This window comes from Notolepis coatsorum, assembly GCF_963971535.1.
Source record: "Notolepis coatsorum genome assembly, chromosome: 9".
Taxonomy (NCBI): domain Eukaryota; kingdom Metazoa; phylum Chordata; class Actinopteri; order Aulopiformes; family Paralepididae; genus Notolepis; species Notolepis coatsorum.
Window position 1 is genome coordinate 67,169,727 of NC_140173.1, and position 24,884 is coordinate 67,194,610.

Consider the following 24,884-nt stretch of genomic DNA (forward strand, 5'->3'; position numbering starts at 1 on the left):
GTCGGGTGCCTGCACAGGTCGCAGACGCCGCCGCCCTGCTGCAGGAGCGGTTTGTGGTGGGCCTCAGAGACGAGGCCCTGAGGAGAGAAATGCGGAAGTACATGAAGGAGGATGGGACACGGCCGTTTCCCCAGGTGCTGAAGGCGGCGATCGATTGGTCGGAGGATGAGCTGGTCCTCCCCTCCGACAAGAGTTCCCCCCGGGGTTTAGTCCACGCCGCGGCCGCGGAGCGGCTAGGTGCGCGCCAGGAGCAACTATTCCAGGCCTTCCAACAGGAACGTGACGCGCCCCGGAGAGGCGCCACCGGACGGCGATGCCGAGACGACTCGACCACTGCCACGCGGGAACCACCCCGCCGAGACGAAGAGGGCAGGCTGATCTGCTATGCCTGCAATCAGCCGGGACACATCAGCAGAGATTGCCCCCGCTCAGCCAGCAGGCCACGCCCAGCCCCTACTCCCACCCCTGAAGCTCCGGGCCCGTCAGGGTACCGACCCGGGCCACGAAGAGCAGTCGACGCCGTCGTAACCAGAGTCGCCGACTCGGCCGCAGAGGGCACAGAGACGCAAGACGTGCACGGAGAGTGCCTCACCCTAGACGTCCAGATCGACGGGGTCGAGACCCGCTGCCTCTTCGACACAGGCGCCGAAGTCACCACCATGAACGAAAGCATAGGGAGGGGGTAGGCGCCCCGTACCTTAGGCTTTAACAGGCGGCGGTGGGACTGCGAAGTCCCGAGGGCACGTTAAAATGTTCATATAGTGCTGGGGAGGGACTGAAGGCCCCCGTGTCTGATGAGGTATGAATCAACATACCACGTGGTACCGTCTAGTCGGCGTGTGTGTCGCACACGCAAGTGTGGGGGCAACACGTGGTACGTGGATGACAGTCCACACCTAGCAGAAGTGCACGGGCACCTCTGTGAACAGGCAAGGCGGGTGAAAACGGTCAAAGTTTCCATACCCAAAGCAAAGTGGGGTGGGGATCGGACCGTCGGTTCTTACCTGGCTGGCCAACAACCACTACGGGGTCTAGGATCGCTATCGACTGGGTCACCTGCCGGTCGGATCGCATAGATGGCAGTAAGACCATGGTAATGGTCGCAGCGTTCGGCTCAATGTACAGTCAGGCGACTATAAGCTGAAACCGAATGAGTTAGTAAGCGAGTAGTGTTTCTGTGATCGGTGTTTTTGAAAAGAAAATGCCGGGAAGCAGAAAGCTAAGGCTTGTCGGTCCAGAGGAGTCTGGATGGTAAAGCCTAGGGGTGGAAAGAGACCTAGCCTGGAACTGCGCCCGTAAGGGAGGTTCAAAGGGTCTAAGTGACTTCCGAAGACACTTCCCGCGGTTGAGGTTGACCCCCTCCAACTGGATCACCCTCATCGCCGCCAACGGGTTGGAGATTCCAGTGGTGGGGTGTCTCTATGCCGAGGTGAAGTGCCTGGATATGACATTTACGGGGAAATGCATATTCATACTAAAAAACTATCCCGCCCGAGTGGCCCCAGGAGACGCCGTCCAGGGACTTCTGGGCATGAACATGCTCTGCGGGGTAGACGACCTGTTCAAGGGAATCAAGGGGATGCGCCTGGCGAGCCGAAGACGTGTCGCCGCTAGAAGCATCGCCATCCGCCGTGTGGTCGCCGCCATGGCCCAAGAAGCCCGAGAGTGTACCGCCCCGGGAAGAATGGGGTACGTCAAGGTGGCCGGCAGAGAGCCGGTGGTCATTCCCCCGCACAGCGAAGTGATCGTCTCAGGCCCCTGTGAGACGACGGCGTGGATGCGACGTTCCGTGATGCTAGAGAACACGCTGAGTGCCAACCTGCCTCCCGGACTGCTGGTGGCAAACGTGGTGACATACGCCCGACAGGGAAGAGTGCCTGTGCGGGTGTTGAACCCGACCGACGTCGAGATGGTGCCCCGGTCCAGGCTGGCGGAGCTCCACTGCCCCCGTCAGGTACGGCCTAAAGAGAGGGTGACCGTGGAGGAAGTAGACGGAGGCGTCCGAGTGACGGCGATTGAGGTTCGAGACAGCCCGCCAGAGGTGGAGCTGTACGGGAGGACCCGAGGGCTCGCCGTTCCCGTACAGGCGAACCTGCAGGATCTCACACCGGCCAGAGTGAGCCGACTAAATCAAGTATTGGAGAAACACAAGGCGGTGTTCTCCATAGACGACGGGGACTATGGTTACACGACCACGGTCACTCACTACGTCCCCACTGGTAACGCACCCCCGGTCAAGCGACGGCACCGCCGAATACCGCCTCACGTGTTCCAGGAGGTAAAGCGGCACGTACAAGACCTGGTGGACCAGGGTGTTCTGGTGGAGAGCTGCAGTCCGTGGCCGTCTCCAGCCGTGATCGTCATAAAGAAGGACAGCTCTGTGCGGTTCTGCTGTGACTACCGCCGCCTCAATAACGTGACGCACCGGGACGCGTATCCCCTACCTCGTATTGAAGAGTCCCTAGACGCCTTGGGGCAGGCCAAGATCTTCTCCTCGCTCGACCTCACCGCCTGCTATTTCCAGGTGGCGGTGAAAGAAGAAGATCAAGAGAAGACGGCCATCACGACGCCCTTCGGCCTCTACCAGTGGACCCGTATGCCCTTCGGCTTGTGTAACGCACCGCGACCTTCCAGCGGTTGATGATCGCCGTGCTGGGGGACCTGGCCTTCGACGTCCTGCTTGTCTATTTAGACGACGTCTTAGTGTTCGCCCGTGACTTCGAGAGCCATTGCCAGAAGTTGGACCTGGTGTTTGGACGGCTGCGGGAGCATGGGCTCAAACTCAAGCCCCGAAAGTGCTTCCTTCTGAAGACCGAGGTCAAGTTCCTGGGACACGTCGTCTCCGCAGCCGGCATACAGGTCGACACTGACAAAGTGAAGGCGCTGGAGGACTGGCAGGTGCTTCCACGAAGGAAGTGAGGCAGGTGATCGGGTTCCTGTCCTATTATCGGCGGTTCGTGCCCCGCTTCGCCCAGGTGGCTTAGCCACTGCACGCCCTGATGGGGAAAGAAAAGAAGTGGTTCGCCAAAGGCCGGCCCGAGGCCTTCAAGTGGACTCCGCAGTGTCAGACGGCCTTCGATCATCTGCGGGAGTGCCTCTTGACGCCTCCGGTGCTGGCCTACCCCGACCTCCAGCTCCCCTTCATAGTGACCACAGACGGGAGTTACTTGGGACTAGGAGCGGTACTAAGTCAGAAACAAGAGGGCATGGAGCGAGTCATCGCCTTTGCGAGCCGAGGTCTGCGTGGGTCCGAAAGGAATGACCAAAATTACAGTGCGTTCAGGCTGGAACTCCTCGCCCTGAAGTGGGCAGTCACTGAGAAGTTCCGAGACCTCTTGATGTACGCCCAGTTCACAGTGATCACCGACCACAACCCGCTGAAGCACCTCGGCACGGCCAACCTGGGAGCAGTGGAGCAGCGCTGGAACGCTCAGCTCGCGGAGTACGACTTCGTGGTACAATACAAGCCTGGCCGACTCAACCAGAACGCCGACGCCCTGTCTCGCATGCCGATGCGGTCAGAGCCTGAAGTGGAGGACACCAAGAAAGACTTCCTAACAATACCCGCGACCGGCACTCACACCCGCCAGGGTCTACCGGAACGGACCGCCTCATTGTGCGCCCCCGCCTCAGTCGCCCGCGATGGCTACGTCATGGTCCCAGCAGAGGAAGTACGGGCCCTGCTGGGTCCCGAGAGACCGACCGAGACGTGGGAGGTCCCGAGTGTCAGTGCACGTCAGATAGCGGCACAGAAGGGGAACAGCGGATATGACTGGGCGGAAATGCGGCAGCTACAGGCGGACGGTCCCGAGTTGGGTCCGGTGTGGCGGGCGGTGACACAGGGAGTCCCTCCCACTAAAGTACAGTTGAAAGAAGGAGACCCGAAACTCTGCAAGTTATACGGGCAGTGGGAGCGGTTCCGTCTGCACCAACAAGTACTGTTTTGACGCGTCAGTGATCCCCGCAACGGGGAGGAGGTTCTGCAGTTGGTGGTGCCCACGGCCCTGCGACGGAGGATCTACGAGACCCAACATGAGGATGGGGGACACTACGGGGGGCGAGGGACGGTGGACCTGATGAGGCGAAGTTATTACTGGATTGGAATGGCAGAGGAGGTGAAGAAATGGGTGCAGCAATGCAAGCGATGTGCATTAGCCCGGGACGTGTTCCCTAAAGCCCAGGCCCTGATGACCTGCACCAACGTGACGTCACCCATGGAGGTCCTTGCCATGGACTTTACCGTGTTGGAAAGGTCGGTGGGTGGCTACGAGAACGTACTGGTGCTGACTGATATGTTCACCAGATTCACTATTGCCGTACCGACCAAAGACCAGACTGCAAAGACCACCGCCGCCGCCATCATCAAGTACTGGTTCATGTATTACGGCTGCCCTGCCCGACTCCATGCCGACCAAGGGCGAAATTTCGAGTCAAGCGTCATCAAGGAGCTCTGCCGACTGTACGGAATCTCCAAGAGCCGCACCACGCCTTACCATCCCCAGGGGAATGGGCAATGTGAGAGGTTCAATCGGACTATGCACGACATACTGCGTAGTCTGCCCGCAGAGAAGAAGCGGGACTGGAAGGAGCACCTACATGAGTTGGTACTTACGTACAACTGCCACGTGCACTCCTCTACGCCTACGGGATACTCCCCTTTCTACTTGCTCTTCGGAAGAGACGCCAGAATGCCCCGAGATGTCCTGGGGGGCAGAGACGTCATTGAGGAGGGGGCGGAGGACCTAGACGAGTGGGTACAGAGTCACCACGAGCGACTAAAGGCCGCCGCGGAGGCCGCCGAGGCCACGGCGAAGCAGGCGTCTCATCGACGCAAGAGGATTTATGACAGGAAGAGCAGAGGTGCACTCCTGCGGGCCGGGGACCGGGTCCTGATACGTGACCACCGAACCCGGGGCCGCAATAAGATACAGGACAAGTGGGAGCCTACGTCTTATGTGGTGGTGAAGCAGAGCCACGAAGGGACACCCGTGTTCACAGTCAGGCCCGAAGCAGGGGGTCCAGAAAGGACCGTGCATCGAGACCAGCTCAAGACCTGTCCTTTCCCGGCCTCCGACCCGGAAGCGAGGGCGAGGGCCCCTCGGCAGACCCCTGTGGCACTGCGGAGCTCGTCCGAATCAGACAGCGGAGATGCTTTCGAGTGCCGTCGGGAACCGCATCCTAGGGCGTGTAACCACCCCAGGCCCTTGCGGGACGCCCCTGAAGAGGCAGCGGACGCCGAGTCAGAGGCAGAGTCGACCCCCTCAGGAGAGGATGGGGAAGACGGCGGAGACGGAGTCGAAGAGGAGGCCGCTGGCGGTCCACCGATGGCCCCGGAGGGCGAGGCTGTGGTCAATGACCCGCCAACGGGCACTGAAGAATCCGACGCGGAGTCGGAGGTGGGGGAAGTGCAACCCACCCGGCCCCAGAGGAGCACCAGAGGTCGGTTACCCGCTCGGTATCGCCAGGACTACGTGCTCAAGAGTGTGTTTGTTGAACAGTGTTTCCAATTCATGAAGGAGTGTGTGAAACTGTTAGCATAATGTGTGATTGTCGATCTATGGGTGAAACTGTTGGTCTCAGGACCGTTTTCATACATGCGTTGGTTGGTGTTTCATTAAGTTAACTTGCAGAGGACTTAGCAAGTTCAAATTGGGGGGAAATGTAGCACCCTGAAAATATGGCTATTATTCAGAAGTGCTGACTTGCCTTTTATCTCCCCTGGTACACCAAGATGTATTAACTAGTTTCCATTAATATCCCCTCGATCAATGACGCTGGTTTCTCCTTCTCCTACCGGCTGGAATATGGATTATAAACAATAACACTGGATCATATTCTTCCACCCAGTGTTTCCCTGTGGGGCTAGTAGGCGGTACCAGGGGGTGGCGGTGGCAGGCAGAGAGCGTACGAGAGAGACGGAGAAGGAAGCAAGCCAACTGAGACGGAAGAGGGAGGAGCGAGCCTCTTCGACAGTGGACTTGGATGTGATCGGTCGTGTCTTGACGGAGCCCCGTGGTGTACCACACGGGTGAACGTATTGAACTTGAGTATATTACGGGTTATCCTAGAAAAGTAACCGTAGGGGAGCGTTGCATGTTTTCCCCACTGAATAACCCTAGTGATACAACGAGTTATCCTAGAAGAAATGCGGTATAGCCAAGTGTGGCTTAAGTTAAAGATATTCCCTCTAGTGAGGTGCCCCGCCAGCGTGGCTTGAAGAAGACCGGTGTTTAGAGACACCCTGCGTCATTATATATCACGGCTAACAGGAGGGCTGTTTGGGACCCTAAGAGTAGCTTCAGTTAAGGTAGGGCCAGGGTGTTGCTGCGCGTCTATCCAGCCCCGGCCGTCAACAACCAGTCTTTGCCGGCGTGGATGTCGGCTCTGCACCGGCGGTCTTCAGCCCAGCATGGGAGTTCTTCCCGTCCAGCAGAGGCGCCATCATCCAGCACACGCTCCCAGCCCGCTGCTGCTTCCGCTGCTCCAGGCCCGCTTGCTAGTGCCCGTGACGAGAGCGTTCGACGCCATCTTGCTACCCCGAACAGTGGTGGCGCGGCGAGGACGCCATCTTGGTTGAGTACAGTAGAGCGCCAGTGCTCCGGATCTTATTGCACAGTACACTGTGTAATACGGCCTACGGGCGAAGCTAACGTTGCTAAATCCAGTTCATAGGGGTACCCCATACACATTATATGCCGGCATTAGTATAGGACTTTTGTTTTGGTACAGTGGGCCCACATTTTTTATTTCCTTTGAGTGTGATAACGTGTTGGTTTTTTTATAATAATTTCCCATCTAATCAACCCTTTCCCAGTGGGGAGGTTACAGACCTGAGGTATTATTCCTACCATATAATTAAAGCCTGATAGAGGTATTATACATGGTACTGACCCAGACGTGGGTGATGAGTCAAATACATTAAAGTATATTATTCCTGGTGCTAACACAGAGGTGTGTATAGAATATACGTGTACATAAGGTATTGAGTTACAACTGAGCAGTAGTAGGATTTCATTCCATTGGACCACTCCTATTAAACTTTTGTATTCAAACGTACCAATTAACATAAAAACATTAGATGGGATTCTGTGTGCGTGTCCATTACTGTGCACAGTATTAGCTATTTTGGTGTGGGTAACGCTACTATAATTAACCCCTTCCTATTCCACCTTTCCCTTTTTATTGTAAGGTTTCTAGTGTCACTGAGGGAGGGTACTGCTTGCGGGGGGAACCAAGTTATTTATTTACAATTCAGTCACTAGGTGTGGGAGGGTTAAAGGAGTAATTGGGGGAGGTGAGAGCGTGTTGGGGAGTACTGCTGACCGCCCTGAGAGGGAGAGGAAGACCAGAGTACCAGACCAGGTTGGTAAATCCCGGGCCCCATCCACTCCCACTGCCAGCCTCCAGTTGGTGCTCCAGACCCAAAGACGGAGGTGCAGTCGGACAGAGATCTACTGTGTCTCGCTACCAGTGATGCCAGTAACGCGTTACTAAGTAACGCGTTATTGTAATCTGATTACTTTTCCCCGAAAATATTAATCTAACGCGTTAATCTTTAAAAGCCAATAATCTGATTGCAGTTACTTGTCCAAGTGGCTGTGTGTTACTATTTCGTTACTATCTCATCATAAATTCATAATGCAGGCGGAATGCAGTATTTTATTTAGTTTTCGACAGTCAAAAATACATTTTGAGCTGTTTTTCTTATTTGGGAGTGACGTCGTGTGGCAGTGAAAGGGTTAAATACAAGAATGTGTCCCGCGGCATGACTGGACCCTCTGTCTGTGAGTGACTCTGCTTTGGTCCAATCACATTCCCCATCCACAGTCTGCGAATCAGAGGCAGAGTAGGGCGGGTCTTCACAGCACGTCATGTGACATATGCGCCAATCGTGTGACAGCAGGGCTCCGTCGTTACAGCCTCGTCTGCACTGTGAATTCCACCCCAAAACGCTTGGCAAAATTAAAAGTGAAACCGCAAGACGACTTTTGCGGTTTCTGTTCAGACTTCCATCCCAAAACGCTCGTCTAAACGTAGCCTCAGTCACTACTTCACGTTTGTGTCAGCTAAGCCGGGTGAAAAAAACATTCATATGCGGAGGAAACAAAATACTGTCTACCGCTAAAAACAGCACATCCACAGGAGGGTTGATGGTGGCAGAGCAAAAGCTCTTATTTGCCAGATTTACAGTTAATTTACATGTTAAAGAGAGACTGATTGTATGTTTATAGAGAGACATTTATAAAAACAATTTAATAGTTACAGTTGATATAATTGAATAGTTCAGCCTGCATTTGTTAGATGTGATACACTGGTTTTGTAAAACCACTGGCTGGCTGCTCTAATGCTGTGAGCATCATAGACTGTTGCTTTACCATACTTGATGGTACAGAAGCTGAAGCACTAGTTTAACAATTTACGTTATGTGCAGAGAAACAAGTTAAAAACAATTTATGCACTTTCAATAAAGCGTTTAAAAAAAAACTGTTGGGGGAACGACGACGACTTCGTAACCTAGTTACTTTCAAAGTAACTAAGTTACTCTGATAATCAAGTAATCAGTAAAGTAACTTAGATTACTTTTTAAAGGAGTAATCAGTAATCAGTAATCAGATTACTTTTACAAGTAATCTGTGGCATCACTGCTCGCTACCCAGTGGCTGTGCACACCCGTTCCCACGAAGCAGGGATAATCCACCCTGCTACACATGGCAGAGCATTTCTTTGCAATATTTTTTTCAAATCTATTCATTTAATAATTGAACATTCTAATTATTAGATCATATAAGTAGGTAGTTCACCTAACAATGACAAATGAATATATCAACACGTGTATTTTTGTCCTTTGGTATAGAGAGGACCATACTAGAGATTCATATAAAGTGCACTTGTGACAGCGGTATAAGGACTGTATGAATGGAATGGATGTGGTTTTCACCACAGAGAATGAATGTGAATCTAATAAAGGAAAACAAGAATGAGCCTAAGAAGCTTTGGAAGCTCTGAAAGACATGGGTTGTGGGGACAAAGCCAGCAGTGGCCCAATATTGGCCTAGATATCAAAAGGTAAGATAGAATTTGATAAAGCACAGGTGGCTAATGAATTCAGTGCCTACAAGGGTATATTCAGAGGTTTTATTCTGGCAGGTATATATTTATTCTGGCCGAGGGGTTCTCACCAGTTTGTTAAACTCCATGACCAAAGTGTCAGTTGAGAAGGTAGCAAAATGTTGGCCGAGCTCAATATAGCAAAAGCCACTGGCCTGGACAACATTTCTGCCAAGTTTTAAGAGATGGGGGCAGGAAATAGCTCCATGTGTTACACATCTAATGAACCTCTCCCTTGAGCAAGGCATTGTACCAAGTGGTGATGAACATGCAAAGATCATTGCAAAGGTCCCTGTGCTACTGAGGTCATCTTCAGTTCTCCCCAGCCCCTCTCCTCCCTTCCTCTCCTCAGCTGCTCTCCTCCCTCCCTCTCCTCCCTTCCTCTCCTCAGCCGCTCTCCTCCCTCTCCTCCCTTCCTCTCCTCATCCCCTCTCCTCCCTTCCTCTCCTCCCTTCCTCCCCTCAGCCCCTCTCCTCCCTTCCTCTCCTTCCTTCCTCCCCTCAGCCCCTCTCCTCCCTTCCTCTCATCCCTTCCTCTCCGCCGCCCCTCTCCTCCCTTCCTCCCCCCAACCCCTCTCCTCCGTTCCGCTCCTCCCTCCCTCCCTCCCCCCAGCCCCTCTCCTCCCTTCCTCTCCTCCCTTCCTCTCCTCAGCCTCTCTCCCCCATCCCTCCGCTCAGCCCCTCTCCTCCCTCCCTCCCTTCCTCTCCTCAGCCCCTCTTCCCTTCCTCTCCTCCCTTCCTCTCCCCAGCCCCTCTCCTCCCTTCCTCTCCTCCCTTCCTCTCCTCAGCCCCTCTCCTCCCTCCCTCCCCTTCCTTCCTCTCCTCCCTCCCTCTCCTCCCTTCCTCTCCTCCCTCCCTCCCTTCCTCTCCTCCCTCCCTCTCCTCCCTTCCTCCCCTCCCTCTCCTCCCTCACTCTCCTCCCTTCCTCCCCTCCCTCTCCTCCCTTCCTCTCCTCAGATCCTCTCCTCCCTTCCTCTCCTCCCCTCCTCCCTCCCTCTCCTCCCTTCCTCTCCTCCCTTCCTCTCCTCCCTTCCTCTCTTCTCTTCCTCTCCTCCCTCCCTTTCCTCAGCCGCTCTCCTCCCTTCCTCTCCTCTCTCTCCTCAGCCCCTCTCCTCCCTTCCTCTCCTCCTTTCCTCTCTTCCCTTCCTCTCCTCCATCTCTCTCCTCAGCCCCTATCTTCCCTTCCTCTTCTCCCTTCCTCTCCCCAGCCCCTCTCCTCCCTTCCTCTCCTCCCTTCCTCTCCTCCCTTCCTCTTCTCAGCCCCTCCTCCCTCCCTCCCCTCCCTTCCTCTCCTCCCTTCCTCTCCTCCCTCCCTCTCCTTCCTCTCCTCTCTTCCTCTCCTCCCTTCCTCTCCCCTCAGCCCCTCTCCTCCCTCCCTCCCCCAGCCCCTCTCCTCCCTTCCTCTCCTCCCTTCCTCTCCTCCCTCCCTCTCCTCAGCCCCTCTCCTCCCTCCCTCCTCTCTTCCTCTCCCCCTTCCTCTCCTCCCTTCCTCTCCTCCCTTCCTCTCTTCTCTTCCTCTCCTCCCTCCCTTTCCTCAGCCGCTCTCCTCCCTTCCTCTCCTCCCTCTCCTCAGCCCCTCTCCTCCCTTCCTCTCCTCCTTTCCTCTCTTCCCTTCCTCTCCTCCATCTCTCTCCTCAGCCCCTATCTTCCCTTCCTCTTCTCCCTTCCTCTCCCCAGCCCCTCTCCTCCCTTCCTCTCCTCCCTTCCTCTCCTCCCTTCCTCTTCTCAGCCCCTCCTCCCTCCCTCCCCTCCCTTCCTCTCCTCCCTCCCTCTCCTTCCTCTCCTCTCTTCCTCTCCTCCCTTCCTCTCCCCTCAGCCCCTCTCCTCCCTCCCTCCCCCAGCCCCTCTCCTCCCTTCCTCTCCTCCCTTCCTCTCCTCCATTCCTCTCCTCCCTCCCTCTCCTCAGCCCCTCTCCTCCCTCCCTCCTCTCTTCATCTCCCCCCTTCCCCCAGCCCTTCTCCTCCCTCCCTCTCTAAATCCCGGGCCCCATCCACTCCCACTGCCAGCCTCCAGTTGGTGCTCCAGACCCAAAGACGGAGGTGCAGTCGGACAGAGATCTACTGTGTCTCGCTACCCAGTGGCTGTTCACACCCGTTCCCACGAAGCAGGGATAATCCACCCTGCTACACATGGCAGAGTATTTCTTTGCAATATTTTTTTCAAATCTATTCATTTAATAATTGAACATTCTAATTATTAGATCATATAAGTAGGTAGTTCACCTAACAATGACAAATGAATATATGAACACGTGTATTTTTGTCCTTTGGTATAGAGAGGACCATACTAGAGATTCATATAAAGTGCACTTGTGACAGCGGCATAAGGACTGTATGAATGGAATGGATGTGGTTTTCACCACAGAGAATGAATGTGAATCTAATAAAGGAAAACAAGAATGAGCCTAAGAAGCTTTGGAAGCTCTGAAAGACATGGGTTGTGGGGACAAAGCCAGCAGTGGCCCAATATTGGCCTAGATATCAAAAGGTAAGATAGAATTTGATAAAGCACAGGTGGCTAATGAATTCAGTGCCTACAAGGGTATATTCAGAGGTTTTATTCTGGCAGGTATATATTTATTCTGGCCGAGGGGTTCTGGCCAGTTTGTTAAACTCCTTGACCAAAGTGTCAGTTGAGAAGGTAGCAAAATGTTGGCCGAGCTCAATATAGCAAAAGCCACTGGCCTGGACAACATTTCTGCCAAGTTTTTAAGAGATGGGGGCAGGAAATAGCTCCATGTGTTACACATCTAATGAACCTCTCCCTTGAGCAAGGCATTGTACCAAGTGGTGATGAACATGCAAAGATCATTGCAAAGGTCCCTGTGCTACTGAGGTCATCTTCAGTTCTCCCCAGCCCCTCTCCTCCCTTCCTCTCCTCAGCCGCTCTCCTCCCTCCCTCTCCTCCCTTCCTCTCCTCATCCCCTCTCCTCCCTTCCTCTCCTCCCTTCCTCCCCTCAGCCCCTCTCCTCCCTTCCTCTCCTTCCTTCCTCCCCTCAGCCCCTCTCCTCCCTTCCTCTCATCCCTTCCTCTCCGCCGCCCCTCTCCTCCCTTCCTCCCCCCAACCCCTCTCCTCCGTTCCGCGCCTCCCTCCCTCCCCCAGCCCCTCTTCTCCCTTCCTCTCCTCCCTTCCTCCCCTCCCTCTCCTCCCTTCCTCTCCTCCCTTCCTCTCTTCCCTTCCTCTCCTCCCTCCCTCTCCTCAGCCGCTCTCCTCCCTTCCTCTCCTCCCTTCCTCTCTTCCCTTCCTCTCCTCATTCCCTCTCCTCAGCCCCTCTTCTCCCTTCCTCTCCTACCTTCCTCTCCTCCCTTCCTCTCCTCCCTTCCTCTCCTCAGCCTCTCTCCCCCCTCCCTCCGCTCAGCCCCTCTCCTCCCTCCCTCCCTTCCTCTCCTCAGCCCCTCTTCCCTTCCTCTCCTCCCTTCCTCTCCCCAGCCCCTCTCCTCCCTTCCTCTCCTCCCATCCTCTCCCCAGCCCCTCTCCTCCCTTCCTCTCCTCAGCCCCTCTCCTCCCTCCCTCCCCTTCCTTCCTCTCCTCCCTCCCTCTCCTCCCTTCCTCTCCTCCCTCCCTCCCTTCCTCTCCTCCCTCCCTCTCCTCCCTTCCTCCCCTCCCTCTCCTCCCTCACTCTCCTCCCTTCCTCCCCTCCCTCTCCTCCCTTCCTCTCCTCAGATCCTCTCCTCCCTTCCTCTCCTCCCCTCCTCCCTCCCTCTTCTCCCTTCCTCTCCTCCCTTCCTCTCCTCCCTTCCTCTCTTCTCTTCCTCTCCTCCCTCCCTTTCCTCAGCCGCTCTCCTCCCTTCCTCTCCTCCCTCTCCTCAGCCCCTCTCCTCCCTTCCTCTCCTCCTTTCCTCTCTTCCCTTCCTCTCCTCCATCTCTCTCCTCAGCCCCTATCTTCCCTTCCTCTTCTCCCTTCCTCTCCCCAGCCCCTCTCCTCCCTTCCTCTCCTCCCTTCCTCTCCTCCCTTCCTCTTCTCAGCCCCTCCTCCCTCCCTCCCCTCCCTTCCTCTCCTCCCTTCCTCTCCTCCCTCCCTCTCCTTCCACTCCTCTCTTCCTCTCCTCCCTTCCTCTCCCCTCAGCCCCTCTCCTCCCTCCCTCCCTCCCCCAGCCCAGCCCCTCTCCTCCCTTCCTCTCCTCCCTTCCTCTCCTCCCTCCCTCTCCTCAGCCCCTCCTCCCTCCCTCCCCTCCCTTCCTCTCCTCCCTTCCTCTCCTCCCTCCCTCTCCTTCCACTCCTCTCTTCCTCTCCTCCCTTCCTCTCCCCTCAGCCCCTCTCCTCCCTCCCTCCCTCCCCCAGCCCAGCCCCTCTCCTCCCTTCCTCTCCTCCCTTCCTCTCCTCCCTTCCTCTCCTCCCTCCCTCTCCTCAGCCCCTCTCCTCCCTCCCTCCTCTCTTCCTCTCCCCCCTTCCTCTCCTCCCTTCCCCCAGCCCTTCTCCTCCCTCCCTCTCTAAATCCCGGGCCCCATCCACTCCCACTGCCAGCCTCCAGTTGGTGCTCCAGACCCAAAGACGGAGGTGCAGTCGGACAGAGCTCTACTGTGTCTCGCTACCCAGTGGCTGTGCACACCCGTTCCCACGAAGCAGGGATAATCCACCCTGCTACACATGGCAGAGTATTTCTTTGCAATATTTTTTTCAAATCTATTCATTTAATAATTGAACATTCTAATTATTAGATCATATAAGTAGGTAGTTCACCTAACAATGACAAATGAATATATCAACACGTGTATTTTTGTCCTTTGGTATAGAGAGGACCATACTAGAGATTCATATAAAGTGCACTTGTGACAGCGGCATAAGGACTGTATGAATGGAATGGATGTGGTTTTCACCACAGAGAATGAATGTGAATCTAATAAAGGAAAACAAGAATGAGCCTAAGAAGCGTTGGAAGCTCTGAAAGACATGGGTTGTGGGGACAAAGCCAGCAGTGGCCCAATATTGGCCTAGATATCAAAAGGTAAGATGGAATTTGATAAAGCACAGGTGGCTAATGAATTCAGTGCCTACAAGGGTATATTCAGAGGTTTTATTCTGGCAGGTATATATTTATTCTGGCCGAGGGGTTCTCGCCAGTTTGTTAAACTCCTTGACCAAAGTGTCAGTTGAGAAGGTAGCAAAATGTTGGCCGAGCTCAATATAGCAAAAGCCACTGGCCTGGACAACATTTCTGCCAAGTTTTTAAGAGATGGGGGCAGGAAATAGCTCCATGTGTTACACATCTAATGAACCTCTCCCTTGAGCAAGGCATTGTACCAAGTGGTGATGAACATGCAAAGATCATTGCAAAGGTCCCTGTGCTACTGAGGTCATCTTCAGTTCTCCCCAGCCCCTCTCCTCCCTTCCTCTCCTCAGCCGCTCTCCTCCCTCCCTCTCCTCCCTCCCTCTCCTCCCTTCCTCTCCTCAGCCGCTCTCCTCCCTCCCTCTCCTCCCTCCCTCTCCTCCCTTCCTCTCCTCATCCCCTCTCCTCCCTTCCTCTCCTCCCTTCCTCCCCTCAGCCCCTCTCCTCCCTTCCTCTCCTTCCTTCCTCCCCTCAGCCCCTCTCCTCCCTTCCTCTCCCCAACCCCTCTCCTCCCTTCCTCCCCCCAACCCCTCTTCTCCCTTCCTCTCCTCCCTTCCTCCCCTCCCTCTCCTCCCTTCCTCTCCTCAGATCCTCTCCTCCCTTCCTCTCCTCCCTTCCTCTCCTCCCTTCCTCTCTTCCCTTCCTCTCCTCCCTCCCTCTCCTCAGCCGCTCTCCTCCCTTCCTCTCCTACCTTCCTCTCCTCCCTTCCTCTCCTCCCTTCCTCTCCTCAGCCCCTCTCCTCCCTCCCTCCCTTCCTCTCCCCAGCCCCTCTCCTCCCTTCCTCTCCCCAGCCCCTCTCCTCCCTTCCTCTCCTCAGCCCCTCTCCTCCCTCCCTACCCTTCCTTCCTCTCCTCCCTCTCCTCCCTTCCTCTCCTCCCTCCCTCCCTTCCTCTCCTCCCTCCCTCTCCTCCCTTCCTCCCCTCCCTCTCTTCCCTCACTCTCCTCCCTTCCTCCCCTCCCTCTCCTCCCTTCCTCTCCTCAGATCCTCTCCTCCCTTCCTCTCCTCCCCTCCTCCCTCCCTCTCCTCCCTTCCTCTCCTCCCTTCCTCTCCTCCCTTCCTCTCCTGCCTCTCCTCAGCCCCTCTCCTCCCTTCCTCTCCTCCTTTCCTCTCTTCCCTTCCTCTCCTCCATCTCTCTCCTCAGCCCCTATCTTCCCTTCCTCTTCTCCCTTCCTCTCCCCAGCCCCTCTCCTCCCTTCCTCTCCTCTCCTCCCTTCCTCTCCTCCCTTCCTCTTCTCAGCCCCTCCTCCCTCCCTCCCCTCCCTTCCTCTCCTCCCTTCCTCTCCTCCCTCCCTCTCCTTCCTCTCCTCTCTTCCTCTCCTCCCTCCCTCCCCCAGCCCCTCTCCTCCCTCCCTCCCCCAGCCCCTCTCCTCCCTTCCTCTCCTCCATTCCTCTCCTCCCTCCCTCTCCTCAGCCCCTCTCCTCCCTCCCTCCTCTCTTCCTCTCCCCCCTTCCTCTCCTCCCTTCCCCCAGCCCCTCTCCTCCCTCCCTCTCCTCCCTCCCTCCCCCCAGCCCCTCTCCTCCCTCCCTCTCCTCTCTTCCTCATCCCTTCCTCTCCTCCCTTCCTCTCCTCAGCCCCTCTCCCTCTCCTCCCTCCCTCTCCTCCCTTCCTCTCCCCCATCCCTCCCCCCAGCCTGTTCACACCTGCAGCACCTTATGGGAGCTTGTTACCGTCTGCCCTGCTCTCCAGTCCTGGTTGGTTGAAATGAATCATATAACTTTGAAAATCGATGATCGCACAAATTCGTTTTTCATTTAGATTTGAGGTTAGTGTGGGACGTAGAGTTAGAGATATGGTAAAAGGTTATGAATCATAAACAATGTTTTTGGTGAGAAATCTATGAAATGTGGACACCTCCTAGCCATGACCCTGCTCAGCTTTTGGAGCAGCCAGAGCTTCACACATTACAAACCAAAACAGATTAATGACCCCAAGAATAGTAGCTCAATACACATCGCAACAATAACAAGAGGTGAACACTATGTAAACATGTCGACATAATGACATGCGACTGACAAAATATTGAGAAAGTCTTGCATCACAAAAACGTCTTGGACGCAATATTTATTTTTTATTTTATTTATCCTTTAGCCAGGAAAGTCCCATTAAAATGTAACACAGGTCCAATAGCTCCCTGTGTTACACATATAATCAATCAATCAATCAATCAATAAATCAATCAAATTTATTTATATAGCATGTTTAAACATGACGCTTGTCAACCAAAGTGCTTCACATAGCTAAGCTAAGAACAAAGAAAAGTATAAAATAAACAGAAAAAAAATCAACGGATAGACAAAGGAAAAACAGAACAACACATCAACAAGTACGGCAAGAGTCAAAGTGAGTCAGGGAAGGCCATGCGATATAGGTGGGTTTTGAGTTTTGATTTAAAAGACTCGATGGAGGGGGCAGATTTAATGGACATGGGGATGCTGTTCCAGAGGTCAGGGTCTGCGACCGCAAAAGCACGTCCCCCCCTAGACTTGAACCTCTCCCTTGAGCAAGGCATTGTACCAATTGGTGATGAACATGCAAATATCATTCCCTTGTACAAAAAAGGGAATAGATCTGAGCCTGGTAATTACAGGCCAGTATCCATTTTGAGTGTCACATCCAATAGTTTAGAAAGAGTGGTGCACAAGTAGATGTAGGCAAGGACAATTTTCTATAGGGTTTATGAAGTTATATTCTACAGAATAATAGATTTTATTAGAAAGGAGATGAAAGGAAACTGTGTGGAATGTTCTGACTTGATCTTCAAAACGCTGTTGACACAGTAAATCAAGGTCTACTGCAGGAGTTCCCAATAGGAAATAGTGGAATAGTGGTTACGCCATTGCCGTTTTTCCGTGTTCCACCCTCTGTCCAACGCAATGTATTTCCCCATTGCCCATTTCTAAATCGTCTCGTTTAAAACAAATAAAGCATGGCCATTTGCATGGTGTACCTTTCTGTGCGTATTCATCCACAAACTATAGCTCAACATGAAAATATTCGCAATTAATCGCAAAGGTAGCAAAATAACAATGTTTATGTTTTCGTTCACTGAAAAACTACACTACCATTTGGCGCTGCTGACTGGCGTCACCACAGCGTAGACTCCTGGCTTTAGTCACAGACCTAGGATCAGATTTCCCTTACATTCCACAAGCTTAACAATTCGTACAATCGGAATATAACTGACCCTGAATCTGTGGCTATAGTATCTCTATGGCAATCATATACATTAATCTCTAAAGCCAACCACCATTTTTAAAAGCAACAACCACGTTCCCTATTTGTATTTATATTTTAAATCGTATATAAAAATGCTTAAACAATAATGTTAGTGGTAGAAGGGAACTCATTTTGTGCAAAAATGAAAGCTTTTCAATTTCCATGCAGCAGAATTGTTACAATAGCCGATAATCCATTTTCCCAATGATGAATCCCTATACGGGTGGAACAACCAGTGACGTCAGACTACACCTTTTAATTTGGCCCAGCAAAGTTCTATTAACCTGTTAACACTGCACGCGTGTTAGGATTGGGGGGTGGTGAGGGAAGGAGAGGAGAACCCAGTTTGCGGACAGGAATGGAAGGAGGCAGAGACGGCAGGATAACGTGTAGATGGACTTTACTAGTTCAACGGCACGTAGCAAAAATAACATAAACGGCGCAGCCGAGCTGGCACTAATAAACAGCGAACTTGAGAACACGGAAAACATAAACGGCGCAGCCGGGCTGTCACTAATAAACAGCGAACTTGAGAACACGGAAAATAAACAGGCAACAACAAAACACTAACACTTACTCAGTACGAATAACACAGTGCAACAACGACGTGGACAGGAACAGGGGGGAAACCGGCGGAATGACGCCACACAGAGGTGAAGACAGAACACACTAATATACCCTGACTAATTACAATTGGCCACACCTGGCCAGGCCAGTCTAAAACACAAACATCAACCAACTAGACACAAAAGCATTATTACAGAACTACAACCAGACAGGGGAACAACATCACACAAGGGAAGGGAAAGTCAACAACAACACACACCATGAAATCACATTAATTATACCATTAATTACATCAAAAGAACTGAGCCATTATATTAACTATGCATAATAGACTACTCTACCCAGAAACCAGTGCTATTATACTGTAACCCCCCTCCCCATTTAACCCCTCCCCACTTAATTTAACACCTCAGAGTCTGAGGGCAGCCATTCTGGCTTTGAGTATTCTGTCAATGAGAGAGAGCTAGTCAAGATTCAAGATGTTATTATAATATAAGTACAAAATAGAGGTCAAAACAAATACTATAAAAAATATATTTTACACAACTGTACAAAATGCAAAAAATTAGGTTAAAATGTAGTGCAAAGTAAAAAAGCTTTTGCTTAATGTGAATAGATTCATGTTATAACAAAATAAATCTGACCGGTATTAACAAAATCTCAGATACAGTAAATCATACCATAAGAGTAAAAAAGTAAAAGACCAAACACTATAAAAAATATATTATACACAACTTAAACGAGGTAAAAATGTAGTGCAAAGTAAAAAATATGGTGTAATGTTAAGGTGTTTAAGGTGCATTCTGTCTAATGTGCTTAATGTGAATAGACTCATACAGTACATGTGCAAATTAATATGGACTACTGTAACGGTGTGCTACAGAGTTCACAGGCCTATCTTCTCCAGAGAGAGACAATAAGATAGACACCAGTTTCCTCTCTGTGCGCTCAGTAGAAAGCTATAGGCTGCATGTTAGCCTAGCTTAGCACAATGAATGGAAGCGGACATGGCCGGTTAGCCTTCAGGAGAGGTGTTAGTTGGACAATGCCTAGTTACCCTAGCTCAGTGTATGTACGCTGTCTCTATGTTCGGGAGACTCAGGTGCATAAAAACCTGATTATAAGCATGTCTCCTACAACCACAGCCTGAGCTGTAAGTGAATTATGCGAAGGGGAGCATTATGGCAGGAAAAACAGTGAGGAGGCACGGGCGGAAGTGGCGATTTTTCAAAGTAAAATACCCGGAAGACAAATGAAAATAAGAGACATTTGCTTTTAAACAACTTTATTCTTTCTTTGCGGCCCGGTACCAAATGATCCACGGCCAGGTACCGGTCCACGACCCGATGGTTGGGGACCTCTGCAATAGAGCCATCTCTCTATACTCCGTTATGCGCAAGTTTACAGACTTGGGGAGCGCGCACTGGAGTAGGATGGATTTAGGTGCGTCTCCCCATCAATACTGCCCCCCCCCCCCCCGAAATGTAACTCAGCTCCCCCCTCAACATTGTAGTTCTTTGATAGACTGTGGGGAAAAACAGCCATACAATCGAACAAGAATTAACATATTTACAAGTCGTATTATGTTTTGCAAATAAGGAGACATAATAGATAACATCTAAAAGCACTCAAAATTGCCAATATCTCCATTCAACCATTTTATGAATGGCGCGACATTTTGGGCTTTTCTGGAGAATCGCGAGTGCCTTAACAAGTCGGGTTAGACTGTGCCGGGTCACGTTTTTCACCCATCCCAATTTAGTCGTTTAGCCAATTCCCTTCCTGGTCGTTGCGCGCATTGCCCCACTGTCAGCCTGGGCTATACAGTACCGGGTTCTTACTCAGAGCCAGCTGGATGTGCTGGAAAGCCGCTTCCGCCTCAGTTGTCCACTGGAGCTGGTTTGGGCTTTTCAGGCAGGTCATATCTGTTAGGATGGCAGCTCTAGCAGTGTAGTTAGGAACGAAACGGTGGTACCAACCTGACATTCCCATGAAGGACTTGAGCTGTTTTCTTGTTTGAGGCAGTGGACAGGACTCTAGGGCATGGACCTTCTGCACCTGGAGCTTTATCACACCATTTCCAATGACATAGCCAAGGTACTCAGTCTCCGTTCTGGCAAAAGCACACTTTGAGGGGTTGATGATCCGACCTGCAGATCGCAGACACTCAAAGACCAGTCCCAGGTGTTCCAGGTGAGTTTCCCAGGTGGAACTGTGAATGACAATGTCACTGAGATAGGCAAATGAAAAATCAGACAACCCGGACAGTACCTGATCCATGAGCCTCTGGAATGTAGCCGGGGCTCCATGCAATCCGAACGGCAGTACAGTGAACTGGTAGAGACCTCACAGTGTCCGAAAGGCAGTCAGCTCCCGTGATCCCTGGGTCAGAGGGACTTGCCAATAGCCAGGTCAATGGTTGTCAAGTACTTTGCCTTACCCAAGCTCTCAATAAGATCATCAATCCGAGGGGTTGGATAAGAATCAAACTTTGAAACAGAATTCAAGTATCGGAAGTCAATACAGAACCTTATTGTGCCATCCTTCTTCGGTACCAGGACGATCGGATTGCACCACTTGCTCTTTGAGGCCTCAATGATCTCCAGGGACAACATCAGGTCCACCTCCTTCTTCAGGGAGATCAGGAGTCGCTCTGGTATCCTGTACCTCATACACAGGTGAGGTCTAATTCAACACAATGTCATTGTCTACTAAATCAGTGAGGCCAGGATTCTCCTGAAACATTTCGGGATCACAGAGGGCTCTCACCTGGGATTGTTGATCCTCTGGAAGATGGCTCAAGTCAGGGAGGGAGGAGGTTGGTACAGGCAGATACTGTTCATTGACATCCTCTTCATCCTCCACCCTTCTGATCAGCAACACCCCTTTAACAGATCTTGGCATCCATTCCTTGAGGAGGTTCACATGTAAAACTCTAGTGGAGCATCCCTTCCCAGGGGTAGAAACCTCGTAAGTGGTAGGTCCCAACCACCTCTTTACTTCAAATGGTCCTTGCCACCTAGCCAACAACTTGCTCTCTTCAGTGGGAAGCATCACCAACACTTCTTGGACAGGATCAAAGCTCCTTCCCCGGGCTGACTGATCATACCAGGCCTTCTGGTGCCGTTGTGCCTCCGACATGTGTTCCTGTCAAAGTCAAAAGTCAAAGATTTGTATTGCCATGTATGGACGAATCCACATTGGAATACGGGTACATGAGCAAACACTGTGTAAACAGTACAGGAAAAATATGTAAAAACACAGACAGTATAAAAAGGACAAATGCTAAAATTGATATCGAACATCCCCTAAAAGTGCATATCATAGTTAAAACAGCGCTTCCACAAACCTGACTAATAACACTAATAAAAACACAGAAACAAAATAGGATAAAATACAAAACTAGCCTTTGGAGTCATTCAGGCTCCGCACAGCACTGGGGAAAAAGCTCTTTGTAAACCGAGAGGTAGAGCATGTGATAGAGCGGTAACGTCTGCCCGAGGGGAGGGGGACAAAAAGGCCTGCGGCTGGGTGACCAGAGGGGTCGTTGATAATGCCAGAGGCACGGGAAAGCAGCCTGGCACCATAGATCTCTTCTAGAGCTGGCAGGCTAGACCCGATTGTCTTGCGTGCAAGACGCACAATTCTATTCAGAGATTTCTTCTCCTGGTCTGTGATGTTACCAAACCATATTGTACAGGAGGAGGTAAGAATGCTCTCGATCACACAGCGATAGAAGTTGTGTAGAATCACCCTGTTATTTGTGAACTCTTTCAGTTTCCTGAGAAAGAAAAGACGTTGCTGGGACTTTTTAACAATGGTTCTGGTATTGGAGTGCCAGCTCAGGTCATTTGAAATAGTGACCCAGAGAAATTTAAAACTGCTCACCATCTCCACCTCTGAGCCATTTATGGTAATGGGGAGATGGGATACCTTGCTATGTCTAAAATCGATGACTAGCTCCTTCGTTTTGGAAGCATTCAGGGTGAGGTTATTGGTCTCACTCCACCTAACTAGGTTCTGTACCTCTGATCTGTAAAATGACTCGTCGTTTCAGTTTATACGCCCAATGACCGTGGTATCATCAGCATACTTTACTATCAGATTGTTATCATAGGAAGCAGTACAGTCATGAGTGCAGAGAGAGAACAGTAAAGGGCTTAGAATGCAGCATTGTGGAGAACCAGTACTTAAAACAAGTTCATCAGACATATTGTTTCCAATCCTGACTCTTTGAGGTCTCAAAATTAAAAAGCTAAGAATCCATTCACAGATAGCGTCACATAGACCCAGACACTCAAGTTTGTGCCAGATAACTCATCCTCTCCAACTTGTCTCTCATCTGGACAACATAGGAAACAACATTAATGGGCTCATCACACCCTCTGTCTCCCTCCCATATCTCTTTAAGCAGGGTCAGAGGCCCCTTGTGAAGAACCTAGGTGTAAAAATTGACCCGGACCTTAAATTTGACAGCCAGATCAAGGCTGTGGTCAAATCAAGCTTTTCCCACTTGAGGCAGCTGGCAAAAATTAAGCCCATCCTACAGGCGCAGCAGTTTGAAGCAGTAATCCACGCATTTGTGACTACTAGGCTGGATTACTGCAATGCACTTTATATAGGGGTGAGTGGATCCTTGGTGGCTCGCCTTCAGATGGTGCAGAACGCCACTGCACGTCTTTTAACTGGAACTCGTAAATATGAGCACATCTCACCAATTTTATCTTCACTCCACTGGCTCCCTGTGTATTTTAGGATTCATTAAAAAAATTATTGTATTTGCTTTTAAAGCTCTTCATGACCTTGCCCCACCCTACCTCTCTGAGCTGTTGCAGTTATATGCACCTTCCCGCTCTCTCAGGTCAGCTGACCAGCTGTTATAAGTCGTGTAGCTCCGCTCTGCGTCTACTGGAATACATCCCTGTATCAGTACTAGCACTGAATAAATCTCCACATGCACCTTTACACACCTATCCGCCTGGCCACACCCCCATCTGCCCCTCTATATAAGCAGGGGTGTGGCCATACTAACAGCTCCTTCTTTGTTTTCACCACGGCGAGTGTCTGTATACACCACTTTGAGATTAGTGAAATATTGAAGAGGAGCTGCGTTGACATTATTTCTTGTTTTTTCTCTCTCTCACCAATTTTAGAGAAAAGGCTAAGCTATAATGTCTTCATCGGGGGGTTCGAGCGCTCACAACGTCACCCTTCACCAGCGATTCTCCATTGCCGCCTCCGCCGTGCGTCGTGGGGCTGCGCTGACTCCACGGTCGTGGCAGTCAGACGCACCCCAGCGGCGTCCGGTGGAGAGTTTGCCTCTCCGAGGAGCTGTTGAACCAAGGCCGTCTCCTGTGAGATGGCCTAGTTCCAGCTCTGGTTCCCCCTCCAGTGGGCGGTCGGCCGATAGGTCGACGGCTCCTCCGGTAGCGGAGGATCTGAGACGCAAGCTCTTTGCCTCTGCTCACTCCCGTCGTAAGATGGTGAGCTGCAGGGGCGAACGGCCTGGCTTTGGAGAGCTGCTGGAGCCAAACGAGGGTGCTTCTGCTCGGTCTCCTTGTCCGATGGATACGGAGGATTTTATGGAGGGAGCGCTCTTGTTTGACGCCCCGGTGGAGACGTATCACTCTCCCCCTCAGGGTGTGGCAGGGGGTGGTATGTCTCCTTGGGGTCCCTCATCCTCCGGTGTTGGGTTAGAACCTCCGACTTGGAAACAGGATGCCCTGCTATCAACCGCATCGGATGGCGGCGCCACACAGAGTGGCAGCCTACCGTACGTGAGGGACGCAGGCTGCGTGGAGGAAGGTGCACATGGGGAATTGCGTGCCTTGTTCCTGGAGCTCATGGCAGCCGCCGCAGCCGCTAATGGCGTGCCGTTGCCGCAGCCACTGCCTGCACCTGTCCCTGATGACTTGATAGGTCATCTCTGGCAACGTCGTCCTGTGAGGGAGACGGGCGTTGTCTGCCCATTCTTCCCCTCAATGGAGGCCTATGTGCGTCAGGGACAGGTAATCTCCCGCATCACCGGCCTTACCCCCACCTACGTGCCAGTCACGCGGGTGGTGGGTTTGATCGAGGGATTGAAGGAAGGGGTGCCTCGGCTTGATAGCCCGATGGCATCTATTCTTTGTCCTGAGGTGGTGTGGGAACCGTTGCGGTTGGCCAACTGGAGTGACCAGTCATTCATCGCCACGACACAGAGCCTGGCTGCGACATCCAACATCACGCAGCTGGCGCGCTTTATGTCGGGGATGATGGCGGGCGGGTCGGTGTTGGACGATCACTCTGTACCTACACGCCCAGGCGGCTGGAGCCATCCTGCACCTGGTACAGCTGCAGGCAATCGCAGCCGGGAAAGTACGCGCCCTGGCCACTCTGACCCAGCGCCACCTTTGGCTGGAGCAGGCGCGGGTGCCGGAGCAGAAGAGGCTTCCCCTGCTCACGGCCCCCCTCTCCGAAGCTGGGCTGTTCGGGTCTGCCATGCAGCAGATGACAGCTGCATGCAGGGACATGGAGGAGGAGCGCGCTGTCCTCCAGCCCCATTTTCCCCCACACGACGCTGCCGGTGAGGTTCGACGGAGGCCACGTCGTCGGGGATCCGCGATCGTCGCCACGCCACCACCGCCGCCGCCGCCGCTGCTGGGCCCTCGGCCAAGAGCGGAGAGGGTGGCTCGTCCGCCGCAGCCAGCCGACCCACGCCCGGAGGTGACGGCAGGCCTCATCACTGTCCCATTTTAAAGTCTTCCTTAAGACCCACCTTTTCTCTCTGGCTTTCGACACCATGTAGCTTGTTGATTTTATGATCTTATTGTTTTATTGTGTTATTGTTGTATCGTTTTGTTACTGTGTCCTTTGCTTTTAAATATTTTTAAGTACTCTCATCTATTTAAATTTTTATTGTTGCCCATGTTTACCCTTTTTTCCCTTTTTCTTGTTCTTCTATCT

The 24,884-nt window shown here is 52.4% G+C and overlaps 1 protein-coding gene across 1 annotated transcript in view; it reads left to right on the forward strand.

The window, feature by feature from the left end:
• Nucleotides 1-3,512: 3,512 nt before the first annotated feature.
• Nucleotides 3,513-24,884, forward strand: part of LOC311234656 (trace amine-associated receptor 1-like) — a gene marked incomplete at both ends in the record, with an annotated part of 32,444 nt that continues 11,072 nt past the window's right edge. The window contains 2 exons of the mRNA XM_084321901.1: nucleotides 3,513-3,709; nucleotides 3,956-4,146. Of these exons, the coding sequence (XP_084178027.1) occupies nucleotides 3,513-3,709; nucleotides 3,956-4,146 (388 nt within the window). The remainder of the gene's footprint in view (nucleotides 3,710-3,955; nucleotides 4,147-24,884) is intronic.